At 47.0% G+C, this 13065-nt stretch overlaps 1 protein-coding gene across 2 annotated transcripts in view; it reads right to left on the reverse strand.

Moving 5' to 3' along the window:
- Nucleotides 1–4160: 4160 nt before the first annotated feature.
- Nucleotides 4161–13065, reverse strand: part of TNK1 (tyrosine kinase non receptor 1) — a 36588-nt gene continuing 27683 nt past the window's right edge. For both annotated transcript variants that reach the window (XM_069644747.1, XM_069644756.1), the window contains exons 9-14: nucleotides 12823–12917; nucleotides 12200–12394; nucleotides 11575–11642; nucleotides 10704–11227; nucleotides 9982–10077; nucleotides 4161–5697 (exon numbers count right to left, since the gene is read on the reverse strand). In XM_069644747.1, coding sequence (XP_069500848.1) covers nucleotides 5575–5697; nucleotides 9982–10077; nucleotides 10704–11227; nucleotides 11575–11642; nucleotides 12200–12394; nucleotides 12823–12917 — 1101 coding nt within the window. In that variant the 3' untranslated portion in view covers nucleotides 4161–5574. The remainder of the gene's footprint in view (nucleotides 5698–9981; nucleotides 10078–10703; nucleotides 11228–11574; nucleotides 11643–12199; nucleotides 12395–12822; nucleotides 12918–13065) is intronic.

The raw sequence follows: 13065 nt of genomic DNA on the forward strand, positions 1-13065 counted from the left end.
GCTCCTACATTTCTATATAATATTGATGACTCAACCCAATTGTTTCTCTCAAATGTGCATTATGACGTCACCTGTGACAATTTTTCCCTTTATAATGTGCTGCTCATGTAATGTTTGGCAGAGCGCTCCAAGGGCAGCAGAGTTCTTTGCATGCACAACTTTATATAAACTTTGTTCAACTTGCAATCCATCTCCTGGTCTCATTCCCTACTGGGGTGCGTCCTTATTTGGTTTTATTTTGTGTCATGGTGGGACCAGGCGCCTTCAATAGCAAACCTTGTGTGATCCTGGGCAAAGGATCCTGGGTGAGCCCTTGGTGCCTCAACATCCTCATCAGGAAATATTGCGATTGCAGAAAACAGGAACTACTAAGAACCAAATTCAAACCAAAAAAGCAGAGCCTTTCTGTTTACCTGGTTTAGCATGGAGTGCTATAGTCTACAGGTATTGTTCCTGTGGGTCTTACTAATCTAGCTGGCAACTTCAAAAGTTACTAAAAACCGCGGGATGGGGGGGGGTGAAGCACCTGAGACTAGTTACTTCCCCTGGAATCCTTTTCTCAGCGTACAGGCCTGCAGGCCAATATAATTATGTACGCTATGGCCCACAGACCTGCAAGGACGTTGTTAGCAACTGTGCTGCATTCGTATATAGACATTGTCAGGGCTGGAGTAGGGGGCTGGATGCATGGCAAAACTTGGCCACCAGAATTCATGGTGTAGTAGTTCGTCTCGTATGCGTCACGTGATGCTGGTCAGGGGAAAGTCAATAGATTCCGCTGCACGTCCATTGAAGATGGTAAACTGTTTCTTCTGCTCTCGGCCCATGGCGTTTCCATTTTCCAAGTAATATACAATGTTAAAAAGAACTGAATTGTTGTTTTCTAATGTGTTTTTCCTAAGTAGCTTTAAATATATACCAAACATTTCAACCTCATTTGGGGTCATCGCGCCATGGACAACTATGATGAACTTTCCAGTGCCACTGTCTCGGGAGGATAGCTCAGGGGAAACGTGCTCGCCTTGGACGCAAGATGACCTAGAGCAACACAGGTTCGGTCCCCGGGTCCGCGCTTAGAAACCTCTGGGTATTAAGCGCGTTATAAATATATCACCCAGGATAAAAGTTGCCAGTCTTCCCCTGGCAGTGACTGCCCAATATCAGTAACTCTGGATCAGTGTGGCATGCAGTGCCAAAAGAAAAGTGGGACATCACCACACTCCCTCATGGTCCCATTAGCTCAGGCTTCCCCTACCCCAAAGCGGGTGGGGTCGGGGCGCGCTTTGCTCCAGGTCTACGCTCAGGGGTATGGCTTGGTCTGGAAAAGATCAGGGGCTGTGCTAACATCAGGACTGTCAGGGCTAGCTATATCCTTTTGGTTGTAGCCCTTGAGCTTCTCGGGCAACAACCAAAAGACTCGGGGCTATAACCCCCCTCAGCCACGCCCTAGCAACGCCTCTTACTACGCTTATTTTAGATGGACCGAAGCTTCAGGATTGCGTCAGGAAATGACCGCAATTGCAGATCAATGACGGAACTGCTGAGATGCAGGCACTCGGTTGGCTCCCACCCACTCTGCAAATCCCGGAGAGCCCCAGATTCAAGATTGGGACTGGCGGGCTCTTTCTGCCCATGGCACAGGGGAACAGTTTGGAACCCGTAGCTATTCTGCTCCACCCATAGGACACAATAGACTGCATCATGCACTTGTGTCTTGGGGCCCCATCGCGTGTCTTTTAGGGTGTTCATACCATTTGCTTTAGCATAACTAAAGAGCGCTTCAGCGAGATTTGCAGAAAGTATTCCAGTCAATTCAACCAGTGAATTTGTTTCGACAATCGGATCGGGCTCAAAGCAGCAGGTTTCAGGAAATCTGTTTCAGCCTGAAGACAGAACCTATCGCGGTCAGAAAGTCGGTGCTTGGTTCTACATCGGAGACATTGGTTGCTCCATGGGATTATAGGGAGAGCCTTTCCGCGCTCAATCCTAGTTTTAACGATCAATTGATCCAGACATACAGGAGTGAGACTGTGCTAAGATGTATGTGTTTCAATCCCAACGAGCGAGACTTGCAAGGCAGGCAAGTCTCGATGAGCGCCCTGGAGAGGGGATGAAGCTCCAATGGTTGCCAAGGAGGTCATGCTGGGATAGGTCTGCTAAGAAAGGAAGAGATCCAATTGGTGCCTCTTACGGCAAGAAAGGCAGTGCATTTCTCACCCAGGATTCCACGGCCCATCACATTGAATGCCTTAAATAGGTGAAGGAGGCACATCGTAGTGTGGCGGCCAACACCAGTGATGCTCTAGGCGTGGCAAACACGGAGCAAGGCTGACTCAGTGCTTCCATCTGGCAGAAATTTGGCAAAGGCGTCCAATACCTTCTCAGATAAAGTCTTGCATCTGGGTAGTGGCATCCAAGAGTTTACCAATGAGAAGAAGTCCAGCAATAGTTGGCAGCGCATGCTGGGTGGAATGACGGGTTGATTATTGGACAGTTTGGAGCCTACTTACATAGTGATGGGAAGAGGGAACACCGAACAAAAAGGGAGTGCCTAATCAAAGCTATGGAAGAGAACAGCTCAAGGGAAACTTCTTCGGTGCCAAATTAAAGGTCTCTTGCCCAACTGCAGGATAACAAGATTATCGAACTGGTAAAGGTGAAAGTCTGCTCCTGTACCACACACCTCATGTAACAGGCGATCAACCTACTAGCCCATCTAGCAATCGATAAGCCACAGTAAATGCCACTGGTCCAAGCTTCCCAGAGCATGCCCAATGCTGGAGAAGCCATCAATGGTCATCCTTACTAAGCCGAAAGGTACATTACACTAGAACATGGAATGTTGGGTTGGAAAAGAAGGTGGGTGTTGGTCGAGTTAAGAGCCAGAAAAAGGCAGCCATGTTGCCCGGGCTCGAGCTCACAATACTGGGAGGGAGAACTGCACGTTTCGTAGGCTTCGTATGATGGGATGTCAAATCTCGGGGGGACTAATACTTCTAATTATATGTTCTGACCAGCAATAATTACAGCTTTGATTGCCCCATCCAGTTAGTGCTCCGTTATTACAAGAATCGGTGCTACTTTTCATTTGAGAAAAACATGGCGTAGCAAAATGTCGCCACTGAAGAGTTGCGACGTGTTTCTACTCGTGTGAGATCCAACAGAACTCTAGGGGGGGATCAAAACAGGATCGGATCAAAAGTTGGCCCAGTTGGATGAACATGCCTGTAGCTACAGGGAAGAGGGGACGATTGGGGGCAATTTGAACTTCCATACCGTAACCACAAGCGCTTCTTGCGGTTGTAATACACATACGTTTGGCTCTGATAGATGCAGGATGCTAGAGTATAATTGGTTTATGTGAGGTATGATGGTACTCTAGCATCCTGAATCTAGCAGAGCCATACTGTTTATGTAAGGTATGATTGGCTCTGCTAGATGCAGGATGCCAGGGGTACAAGCAGTTTATGTAAGGTACGATTGCTCTGCTAAATGCAGGATGCCAGGGGTACAAGCAGTTTATGTAAGATACGATTGGCTCTGCTAGATGCAGGATGCCAGGGGTACAAGCAGTTTATGTAAGGTACGATTGCTCTGCTAAATGCAGGATGCCAGGGGTACAAGCAGTTTATGTAAGATACGATTGGCTCCGCTAGATGCAGGATGCCAGGGCACGAGCATTATATGTACTGTATGATTGGGTCTGCTAGATGCAGGATGCCAGGGGTACAAGCAGTTTATGTAAGATACGATTGGCTCCGCTAGATGCAGGATGCCAGGGCACGAGCATTATATGTACTGTATGATTGGGTCTGCTAGATGCAGGATGCCAGGGGTACCAGGGGTACAAGCAGTTTATGTAAGATACGATTGGCTCCGCTAGATGCAGGATGCCAGGGCACGAGCATTATATGTACTGTATGATTGGGTCTGCTAGATGCAGGATGCCAGGCGTACAAGCAGTTTATGTGAGGTACGATTGCTCTGCTAGATGCAGGATCCAGGCGTACAAGCAGTTTATGTAAGGTACGATTGGCTCTGCTAGATGCAGGATGCCAGGCGTACAAGCAGTTTATGTAAGGTACGATTGGCTCTGCTAGATGCAGGATGCCAGGGTGCAAGCAGTCGATGTAAAAGTAAAAACACCCATAGACAAGTGGTTTTTCATTTTTTTTTTTTTTTTATAAAACATGTCGAATCCAGGATGATCTGGTCACATTCACAGAATAACCAAAGACAAAACAGAATTCCATTCCCAGCACCATTCACTCGTATAAAAATATACTTCACATCTGTACACAATTAAAAATGTAATCCAACCAGAGAAAGTTGACAAACCCAGTCCCTGTTCAGAACACAGGTGGGATTGGTTTGTTTAACACATCTTTGATTCTATAATCCCTGAGATACACACAAGCAGTGACAAGTCTAGCCTTTGCTTCCGACCGCAATGTCTTTGCAGATACGGTCTATCTCGTCTGCCGGGAACTGTACCACGAGTTCAGAAATTGTTCCCAAGGCTGCTCCAGGGCACTGCCAGCAAGGGGGAATTGAGCCCAGGGCCCTCATTTATTGCCTGGTCTAAAAGCCGGTAACCGTTCATAGAGTCTCCACTAGACAGATTTACCATTTGATGACCAACACCCACAACATTGATTGGGCTTCGGCAGGTTGAACCAGCTGAGGATTGACGCAATAAAACATGTCAATGTTCCTACTGTACCATGTGACCATCCCTTCCTTTCCTCTCCCGGCGACAGTCTGCTGGGGTCCACTAGATGGGTTTTAGTCCTCTGCCTTCTAGTTACGGACTTTAAGCCACCTTCAACTGGGGATAGATTTCAAGACCAGGGATATCGTATTGGGCCTAATCCTTCTCTGCATTTCCCCCCCCTCGATCCATCATATGGATTTAGACGCAGTGGTTGGAACATCTCACATAAGCGCAGGTTCCAATCTGCAGAATATCGTCAAGTGTCTCCAAGCTCTACACTTGAGATATTAAACATACCAATGTTCTCTCGATAAGAGTGTGCATGTTCACCCTACGCCCACCAACCTCCCCAGAGAGTACTGAACTGACCGGTCCGGCTACTCTGATGCAGAGCTCCGATCGAACATTTAATGTCAAAGCACTCTTGGAATTTGCTCATCATGGTTGTTGCGCAGCAACATAGGAGGATAGCACTGGAATCAACACGCACCCGTATGGCGGAGTCTGAGCCATGTTCACTTCCATGGCTGGTTGCACAACACCAGACGCAGATTAATGCATGCACCACATACATGTGGCCTAGTCCATATTTGCATGCCACCATGTAAACCCATGACCATTACAAAGTCAATTTCTGCGACTCAATGGCTGGGCCAGCTGACAGGCACCGCTTCTCCCTGTTGCCGCTTCCAAACCGCTTTCCTCCCTTTTTAACACATGTGCCGGTTGGTGTGTCCTCCAGGGGAAGAATCCCTACCGATTGTCCGACGAAGTCAGTCTTCAAATCGAAATGTGCTTACGGAAACCATATCTTCCCACCATAATCAATTGTGGCCATTGGCGGCCGAACACACTGAGATTTATAGTGCAACCTGCCGCTGGAGAACATAGCGGCATGCAATATCCAGTTTCCACTGACACTTCTCCAGAATACGGCGGCACTCCTCCCGCGAGTGACGGCTCAGGTTGTAGAGTTGCTCCACCTGCCAGGGAGAAAAACATGGATTTAGAGACACGGATAAAAGACAGCCACAGTCGATCTATACACACTGCTCATCTTTCGATGCATGGTTTAATAGAAAGTATTAGCCCGTCTGTAAACCCTCCCCACTGTTGGCAGATGGACAACAGACAACACAGAAGAAACAGCAATTCACCACTACCTGCCCATAACTGCATCTGAATGTGTGGACAACAACCTCCCCGTGACTACATCTGAATGTGTGGATAACCACCTCCCCATGACTGCACCTGAATGTGTGGATAACCACCTCCCCATGACTGCACCTGAATGTGTGGATATCCACCTACCCATGACTACATCTGAATGTGTGGATAACCACCTACCCGTGACTGCATCTGAATGTGTGGATAACCACCTCCCCGTGACTGCATCTGAATGTGTGGATAACCACCTCCCCGTGACTACATCTGAATGTGTGGATAACCACCTCCCCGTGACTACATCTGAATGTGTGGATAACCACCTCCCCGTGACTACATCTGAATGTGTGGATAACCACCTCCCTGTGACTGCATCTGAATTGTAATGTCCACACTGAACATCGCCTTTCCTTAAATGTTGCGTGGCATGCATAAAGAAGGAGCCCCGCCCCCCAAAGAAATAATATATATATTTTTAAATAAACACCTCCAAAAAACGAACACATCAGACCAAAAATAATAAATCTAAGTGTTGTAGATTTGCGATTAGATCATGGCTATTGCGAACGGGAGCTCCCATTACAGGGTACAGCGAAATTGAAGGCTTGGACACAGAGTGGCAACAGCCCTAAAATATTCTTGATGGAACTCCTTACACCGACTGCGGTCTAAAAGGGAGGTGTGCAAATCTCATTCTGAAATGTAAAGGTTCTAAATTGAAATCGTTGCATCGAAGAAAAACTTAAGAGATAGAAAAAAAAAAAAAACACCCACTGGGTATTTTTGTAAACAAGCATGCAGCCTTATAAGTACTTGGTTGTCATATTATTTGGCTTAGCCTTTGCCAACTACATTCTGCCCCGATAACCCCTCATGCAACATCCTACACACACACACACACACACACACATCACAAAAGGAGACTATGGTGTGTACTTTGGGTTGACCGCTCAAAATGTCAGAGCTTAAGAAAAGGCTCATTCATTTGTTACCAAGGTTCAGCAGTCTGTTAGACCTTTGCAATGTCAGACAGCCATTAGAAAGCTTTTTTCACAAGCATGGGGGGCCATGCTATTAGTTTCCAGCCGATTGGTTGGGAAGGCTTTACTGCTGCCACAAACGTCTACTGATGCCAGCCACAGGCACTGTTGTAGCGTGGAACGGGACAGTCCTCCTTAAAGCCAGGGGCTTCCTTAAAGGAGGAGAGGAAGAACATGGGGTGAGGGAAGACAAGTGCCCGCGGCATAAGCTTGAGAGGGAGAATAAAGAAGGTTCACGGTTCAACAGGCTCTGTTGATACGCAATATCAACCGTGATATCACGTTTTGGTATCCCAAAAATCAAACTGAACTTGATCACGTACATTTCTTAAACTGGAGTGTTTTATCAAATAGATTTTTAAAAAAACAGATGCAGAGGATACTCAAAAAGCTAACAAAATATAGTAAGAAATCAAGGCATTTGGAAGAAAGACAATTAGTCAATGTAGGAGATCAAGAAAACACAAAACCTGCACTTTCAGAACATAAAAAACTATTTGAAAAGTGTAATCGGTGAAAAAGAGGAAGGGAAACAAAAAACTGATCCAGATTTCCAAAGAGAGAGAAAACGAATCTTAATTTCAAAAAGAACACAAACCTAAATGTCAATGAAAAGAGTAAAAATCTTAATTTCAGTTATCAATTCTCTGATTGGTAGAGGTGCGACTGGAAAACATCCAAAATTCTTTATAGTCCCTCTATCCGACATGGCATGTAGATAACCATGTAGGGATCTGTCTATGTGTATGTAAACATCCTGGCTTCAATAAGGCAAATTTACATGTTTCGGTGTAGTGCCAACTGCTTGGCAAATAGTATAGCCTTCCTCAGGGCAGTATGGACGAGACCCCTCGAATTCTGAAGGGAGGTGTGTGGGGAGTTCCGATGGTAGAGTCTTCAGACCAGTGGGTGCAACATACTGAGGGTAATTGACCAATTGTCTTACTTCCATATGCCTTGATGTATTACTATATATTTGAGTATTCTAACCATCTGTTTATTTAATCTGTTTGAAAAATGTACATGATTGTTTTCAGTTGGATACCAAAACGTGACATCACGGTTGATACACTGATCTAATAAAATGACTATAAACTGAATGAGGAATTACTTTTTAATAACAAACATCACTTCTGCCGTTCAACACCAATATCTCCGTGAGCGGAGAGGCTGCCACCATGAGCTAAACGGACTGTAGCACAGTAGCACAGCAATGACATGCGGACAAATCCTTCCACCCCCGGACCCAACCCGGACTAGAAGATTGTGCTTCTGAAATGCTGTTAAGAATGCAGATATATCAGCTTCTAGAAACTATTGCCTTTTTCCAGTCAGATTTTATTCATAGTTTACACACACGTAAAAAATGTTGGTCGAATATTACACTGTGAAAAAGAACCATAACATTATCGGCGGCATTTGACGTAGCGCTGAACAAACTCCCAAGAGCACAGTGCGTTACGGGGGATATTACCATTGCAGAAGGACCCTGAACATGGGGTGCCGTACACAGAACAGAGTAGTGCATGGGGTCCAAACGTGAACCCGAGTCTCCAGGATCCAAGACTTGCAACATCGCCACATGCGCTCCCAACACATCACGCGGGAAGGTAGAGGGACTACCAAGTTCAACATGAACACACTGCGAGCCGACAGATCATTTTACGTTCATGCAGGAAATCAGTACGTTACTCCTGATCGATGACCCAGATCGTCCCTTCAGTCCGCAGTCCTGCTGTCGTCAATGAATTCCTTGCAACTATGCCAGCTACTGGAAGAACGTATTGGGACGGAGGTAAGAGCCATGCCAAAGCGGTCGCTCTACTGGCTGCCAATTCATAACCCGAAACTGGAAGCATGGGATTTTGTTACACAATTAAATGTTCCAACACTATACTAGACCAATTTACATTCTCTTTATAGAATAAATAATTATATAAATACATAGTAGATAAATATAATGTACACGAACAGGCGATGCCCGAGAGCTCCAGAGTACAGTGAAAGTTCCTGTGGACAAAGTTCCAAAGTAAATGAAAGATGTTTTAGGCGGCGGAATGCGCTCCTTCCTTCAGAAATGTTCTAGCCACTCCCCCCCCCCCCCCCCCCCCTCCCCCCCCCCCCGACTCCAGTCCTCCTAGGGGTTTGCTCATACAGAAAATACACTTTCCTTGGTTCAGAGTTCCTGGGTTTGCGTTAAGCCTGATTGTGGCTGAGTGGGATCAAGGTACAACGACTGGGTCAGGTGTTTCAGCAGAACGGTCTTGTGTGGTCTCCACGTATCCTTGCCTTTAATGTTCCCAGAATGAGCAGGTCTCCACAAAGTCTGGAGTGGTTGCTGCAGACAATCTTGCCCAGTCTTCTTGAATGGTTACTTGGCATCTTTATAAAGTACATATAGTAGTTTGCAGGGAGTGGTCTGTGAAATCCTCTTGCCTCCACAATGTCCAACACGGGTCTCCGTTTCTTTCTGCCGAGCGTTGCTTGGTGGAATTGCCGCTGGTTGCAAATATGCACAAGAGGTCGCCTCCAGAGCTGGCCCATTCCAAACACTCTGGAAAGCCAAGACTCTGCGACGGTCACAACATGAGTGCCAACATGCCACTCCACTTTGAACAACCTTTTCCAATGTAAAATTCAAGGTGTACTCTATGCCCTTTAGACGGATTCCCTCATCTTGAAATCCATACACTAACTGTAGATCATCATCATCCACACTGCGCGGTGGCTTTGATCCGTCGCACTGCACTGTGGCATTGCTTGAGGTGTAAAGAGATTCAGCCAAACTTCCCTGTATGAGAAGTTGTAACTTTCCCTGGAATGGTTGACAAAATGCATTTAATGTCAGGTCTACATCCATGGCCAACACCAGGATGCTCACCCCCCAAGTTCTCCTTCTGATTAGCTGGGAGGACGTTTTATAAGTGGTCTTCACCCTGTATTAGTCCAGTAGGTTGGCATTCAGTCTCTGCTGCGTGACGTCTGCCCTCGGACATTGGTAACATACAGGTTTCGGAGCTTGTGCGTCCAATTAGCGCTCGGCCGGGATGACCGGGGCCTTACCTTGAGGTAGTGGATGGCCTTCATGAGGTCCCAGCCATGCATGCGAAGGGCATCCCGGCACTCATCGGTGGTGACACCGTGGACACGGTCTTCAACCTAAACTCAGAAAACAAGATATAGTGTTGGTGCAATTGGTTACAAAAGCAAAGAAGAATAAAGTTAATGCTTTGCCTGTGGCATCAAGCAACTCCTCACACCACCACACACACACACACATTCTGAGCATGACAATGCCTTTTAGGCCACAGATTACAAAGTATTCTGGGAGAGTGCTCTTCAAAGGAAGGCCATCGCATGACCTTGAAATGGAAGGTTTTAAAACTAACTAGATATTGGTCCACCATGTAAAGAGCTTCGGCTGAAGGCAAGCTAAGCACTGCACACAAGCACAGAGGTGAAATGGACTATACGGATCGATGGAAAGGTCATCAAAAGCAGCCGGCTCTGCCCAAAGGCCAGTAGCCTTAAAAAGCAACAGCCTGTTGTGAAAGACCCAGAATTCCTATAGGTTGTGCTACATGCGCTTGTAAAGCAAAGTTTAGACCTCCTTCAAGTGTTTACTTTTAAATCACAGAAAGCACAGAATCTTGACTGTCCTCCATGCACAAGCGGGTTCATGAGCCTCCAAGGAAGAGGCTCCTAAATAGCCAGACTAATTCAACTTTAAACTCAGCAGAGAGCAAGATATCAAGTTAAATAGAGAAATAAAATGGCCACTCTACCTCCTTGACCTTTCGCTGCATCATCACTGCGTCGATCTTCTGCGGTGAACCAGAGATTAGCTTCATTCCATCCACAATTGCTGAAAGAGGCCTGGATGGGCCAGATTCCTTCCTGCCATCGGTGGGTCCCAACTGAGGATTGGACGCAGATATCCACTTGACCCTTCCTGCATCTGCACCCTGTCCACGCTCCTCAAGGTTCAGACGCTGAAGCTGCGGGTAGTCCACCTTGGGAAAAGACTGCGGCACAAGCCATGGTCCGGGTGCTGTGCTGGGAACCGAGTGGCGCTCCCGCGTACCAGGATTCGGCTTGGGCTTGACGGATGGTGGTGCATCAAAGGGGTTTGGTACATTCAGCTTTGTCCGTTCTCGCAAGTTATCAAGTATGTTCTTGGAGGGGAGCTCGCTCATGCGCCGCTGGGAAGCACTGGGAATGCTCTCAAGGTCCTGGACACGCATCTGCGGGTGGCGAGGTGATTCCAACACGCTCAACTCGCTGATAGACTCCAGACTCTTTGAAAGTCCTAAAGAGGCAACACTGAAGGGTCAGAACACAGACTCTACACACAATAACACTTCTTTCAATAATGCACACCAAGTAAAGGGTATTGCCACGCACATCAGGGTGTCATTGTTACAGGGTGCACAACAGAATCATTAAAGGAACCGACTGAAGATCCCTCCAAAGGCTATAGAGGAAGACTACTTCCACCCAAACAGATCATTCACCTTCTAATCACACAGGCCACTCGTTAAAACGGTTTCAAAAGTTACTTACAAGGAAATGATTCAAAACTATTCCAGAGAACATACTGAGACATTCTACAAAAGATAGAATTCTATAGAAATTGAGTAAGGATCGAATACTCACTCTGCATGCGCAGCAGCTGGTTTCCAGCAGCTCTATTACGTTGCGCTTCGCGAGCGCGCGCTTTCCTGCTGCGGGAGAGAACAGGGGGGGTAAAAGACAAAGAAAGAGGGAAGGAGGAGGAGGGGTGGACAAAAAGAGAAAGAATTTAACAGTTTGTAAAGAGAACGAAGAGTTACCAGCATCCAATCATGGGCAACAGTCTGTCACAACTTGCTCTGCCAACTCCAATTTATACATCGTTCCTTTCCCTAAAATCCCTGCATCTGGACCAACCTCCAAATACCTTTCCTTCCTCATAGTACTACTTTTAGGCCCAACCCCATCCATCTGCTATGGCACCAAGAGACCCCCGCCAACCTGTCTCCATCCCTTAAAATCTCCCTTTTTCCTGGGCTTTTCCAAAACTCCATGTCAACTGTCCTGGCATTTCAGAAGCCTCTTCTACCCGCCTGTTGGAGCCCTTTTTATCAACTTAGGGGACATAGCAGAGAATATCAGAGGGCTACACCACAGGAAACAAACAAGACCTCCAATTTCCTTAAGGTGGTCTGTGTGCTTTAGGATGCCCAAGTCCCTATTATTCCCTAGTAGTCACAGAGAGAGGACTGCTACAGGTGGAACTTACTCCTTCAGTGCATCAGGCATCCCCCAGCTGTGTTCAGGATCCGCATCCCAATGGCTCACGTGCATCAGGGAGCTACGGACGGGCGGGCTGATCTTGGCACCCGGTGGAAGGTCATCCAAGCAGACCGCAGACACTGGAAAAAGGCCCACCTTCAGCGTCTTCTTGTTCTGGCCTCGCCAGGTGTGGGACTCCAGGCTAAGCACCCCAAAAGAAAGTAGCAGGAAGGTCAATACGACAGTCTGGAGTATTAAACGGAGAAACCAAAAAGTGGACATGGAAGAGAAGGGGCTTTGAAGCAAGAAATTAATCATCTAACACAAGATCAGCATCAGTGCATTGGTAGGAGATTGTGAAAAAACTGAATAGCCTCTTTAGTGCAGGCCCACAGCTACAAGTGAAAGATTAGAGTGGCTACTCAGATGTTCTGTAGGACCTGTGCGGGGCCCAAGAACCTCTCACCTGGTGTCAAGCGACAAGCTTTGTTCCACTGCACAGAAGAGCCTAAATGCATAAGGGGGGGTAGGAGGGTGCGTCAATAGTCATGCACTTGGAACCACCTAGGTCTGCCTCTCTGCATTTGCGGCGGTAGCTAGGATCTCGAGTTGCTCTAATCACTGACCTACCTGCTGTCGATGACCGTGATAGGATCGCCGGCGTCCAACCGCAGCCACCTCAGCTCGTTCAGCTCCTGAGCAGCTCTCACCTCCTGGGGCCGGGCCTGCAAAAACATAATCACTTATGAAAGAGGTTCACAACATTTTATTGAATCTGAATTGTAGCGTGGGGCTTCACCAATGGGTGTATAGGGGGTGCGAGGGGTCCTGGGAGCGGGCAGACAGGTTGATGCTGCCATCAGATGCCTTCAG

Source organism: Ambystoma mexicanum, chromosome 1p, assembly GCF_040938575.1.
Source record: "Ambystoma mexicanum isolate Mex_15411 chromosome 1p, UKY_AmexF1_1, whole genome shotgun sequence".
Classification (NCBI taxonomy): domain Eukaryota; kingdom Metazoa; phylum Chordata; class Amphibia; order Caudata; family Ambystomatidae; genus Ambystoma; species Ambystoma mexicanum.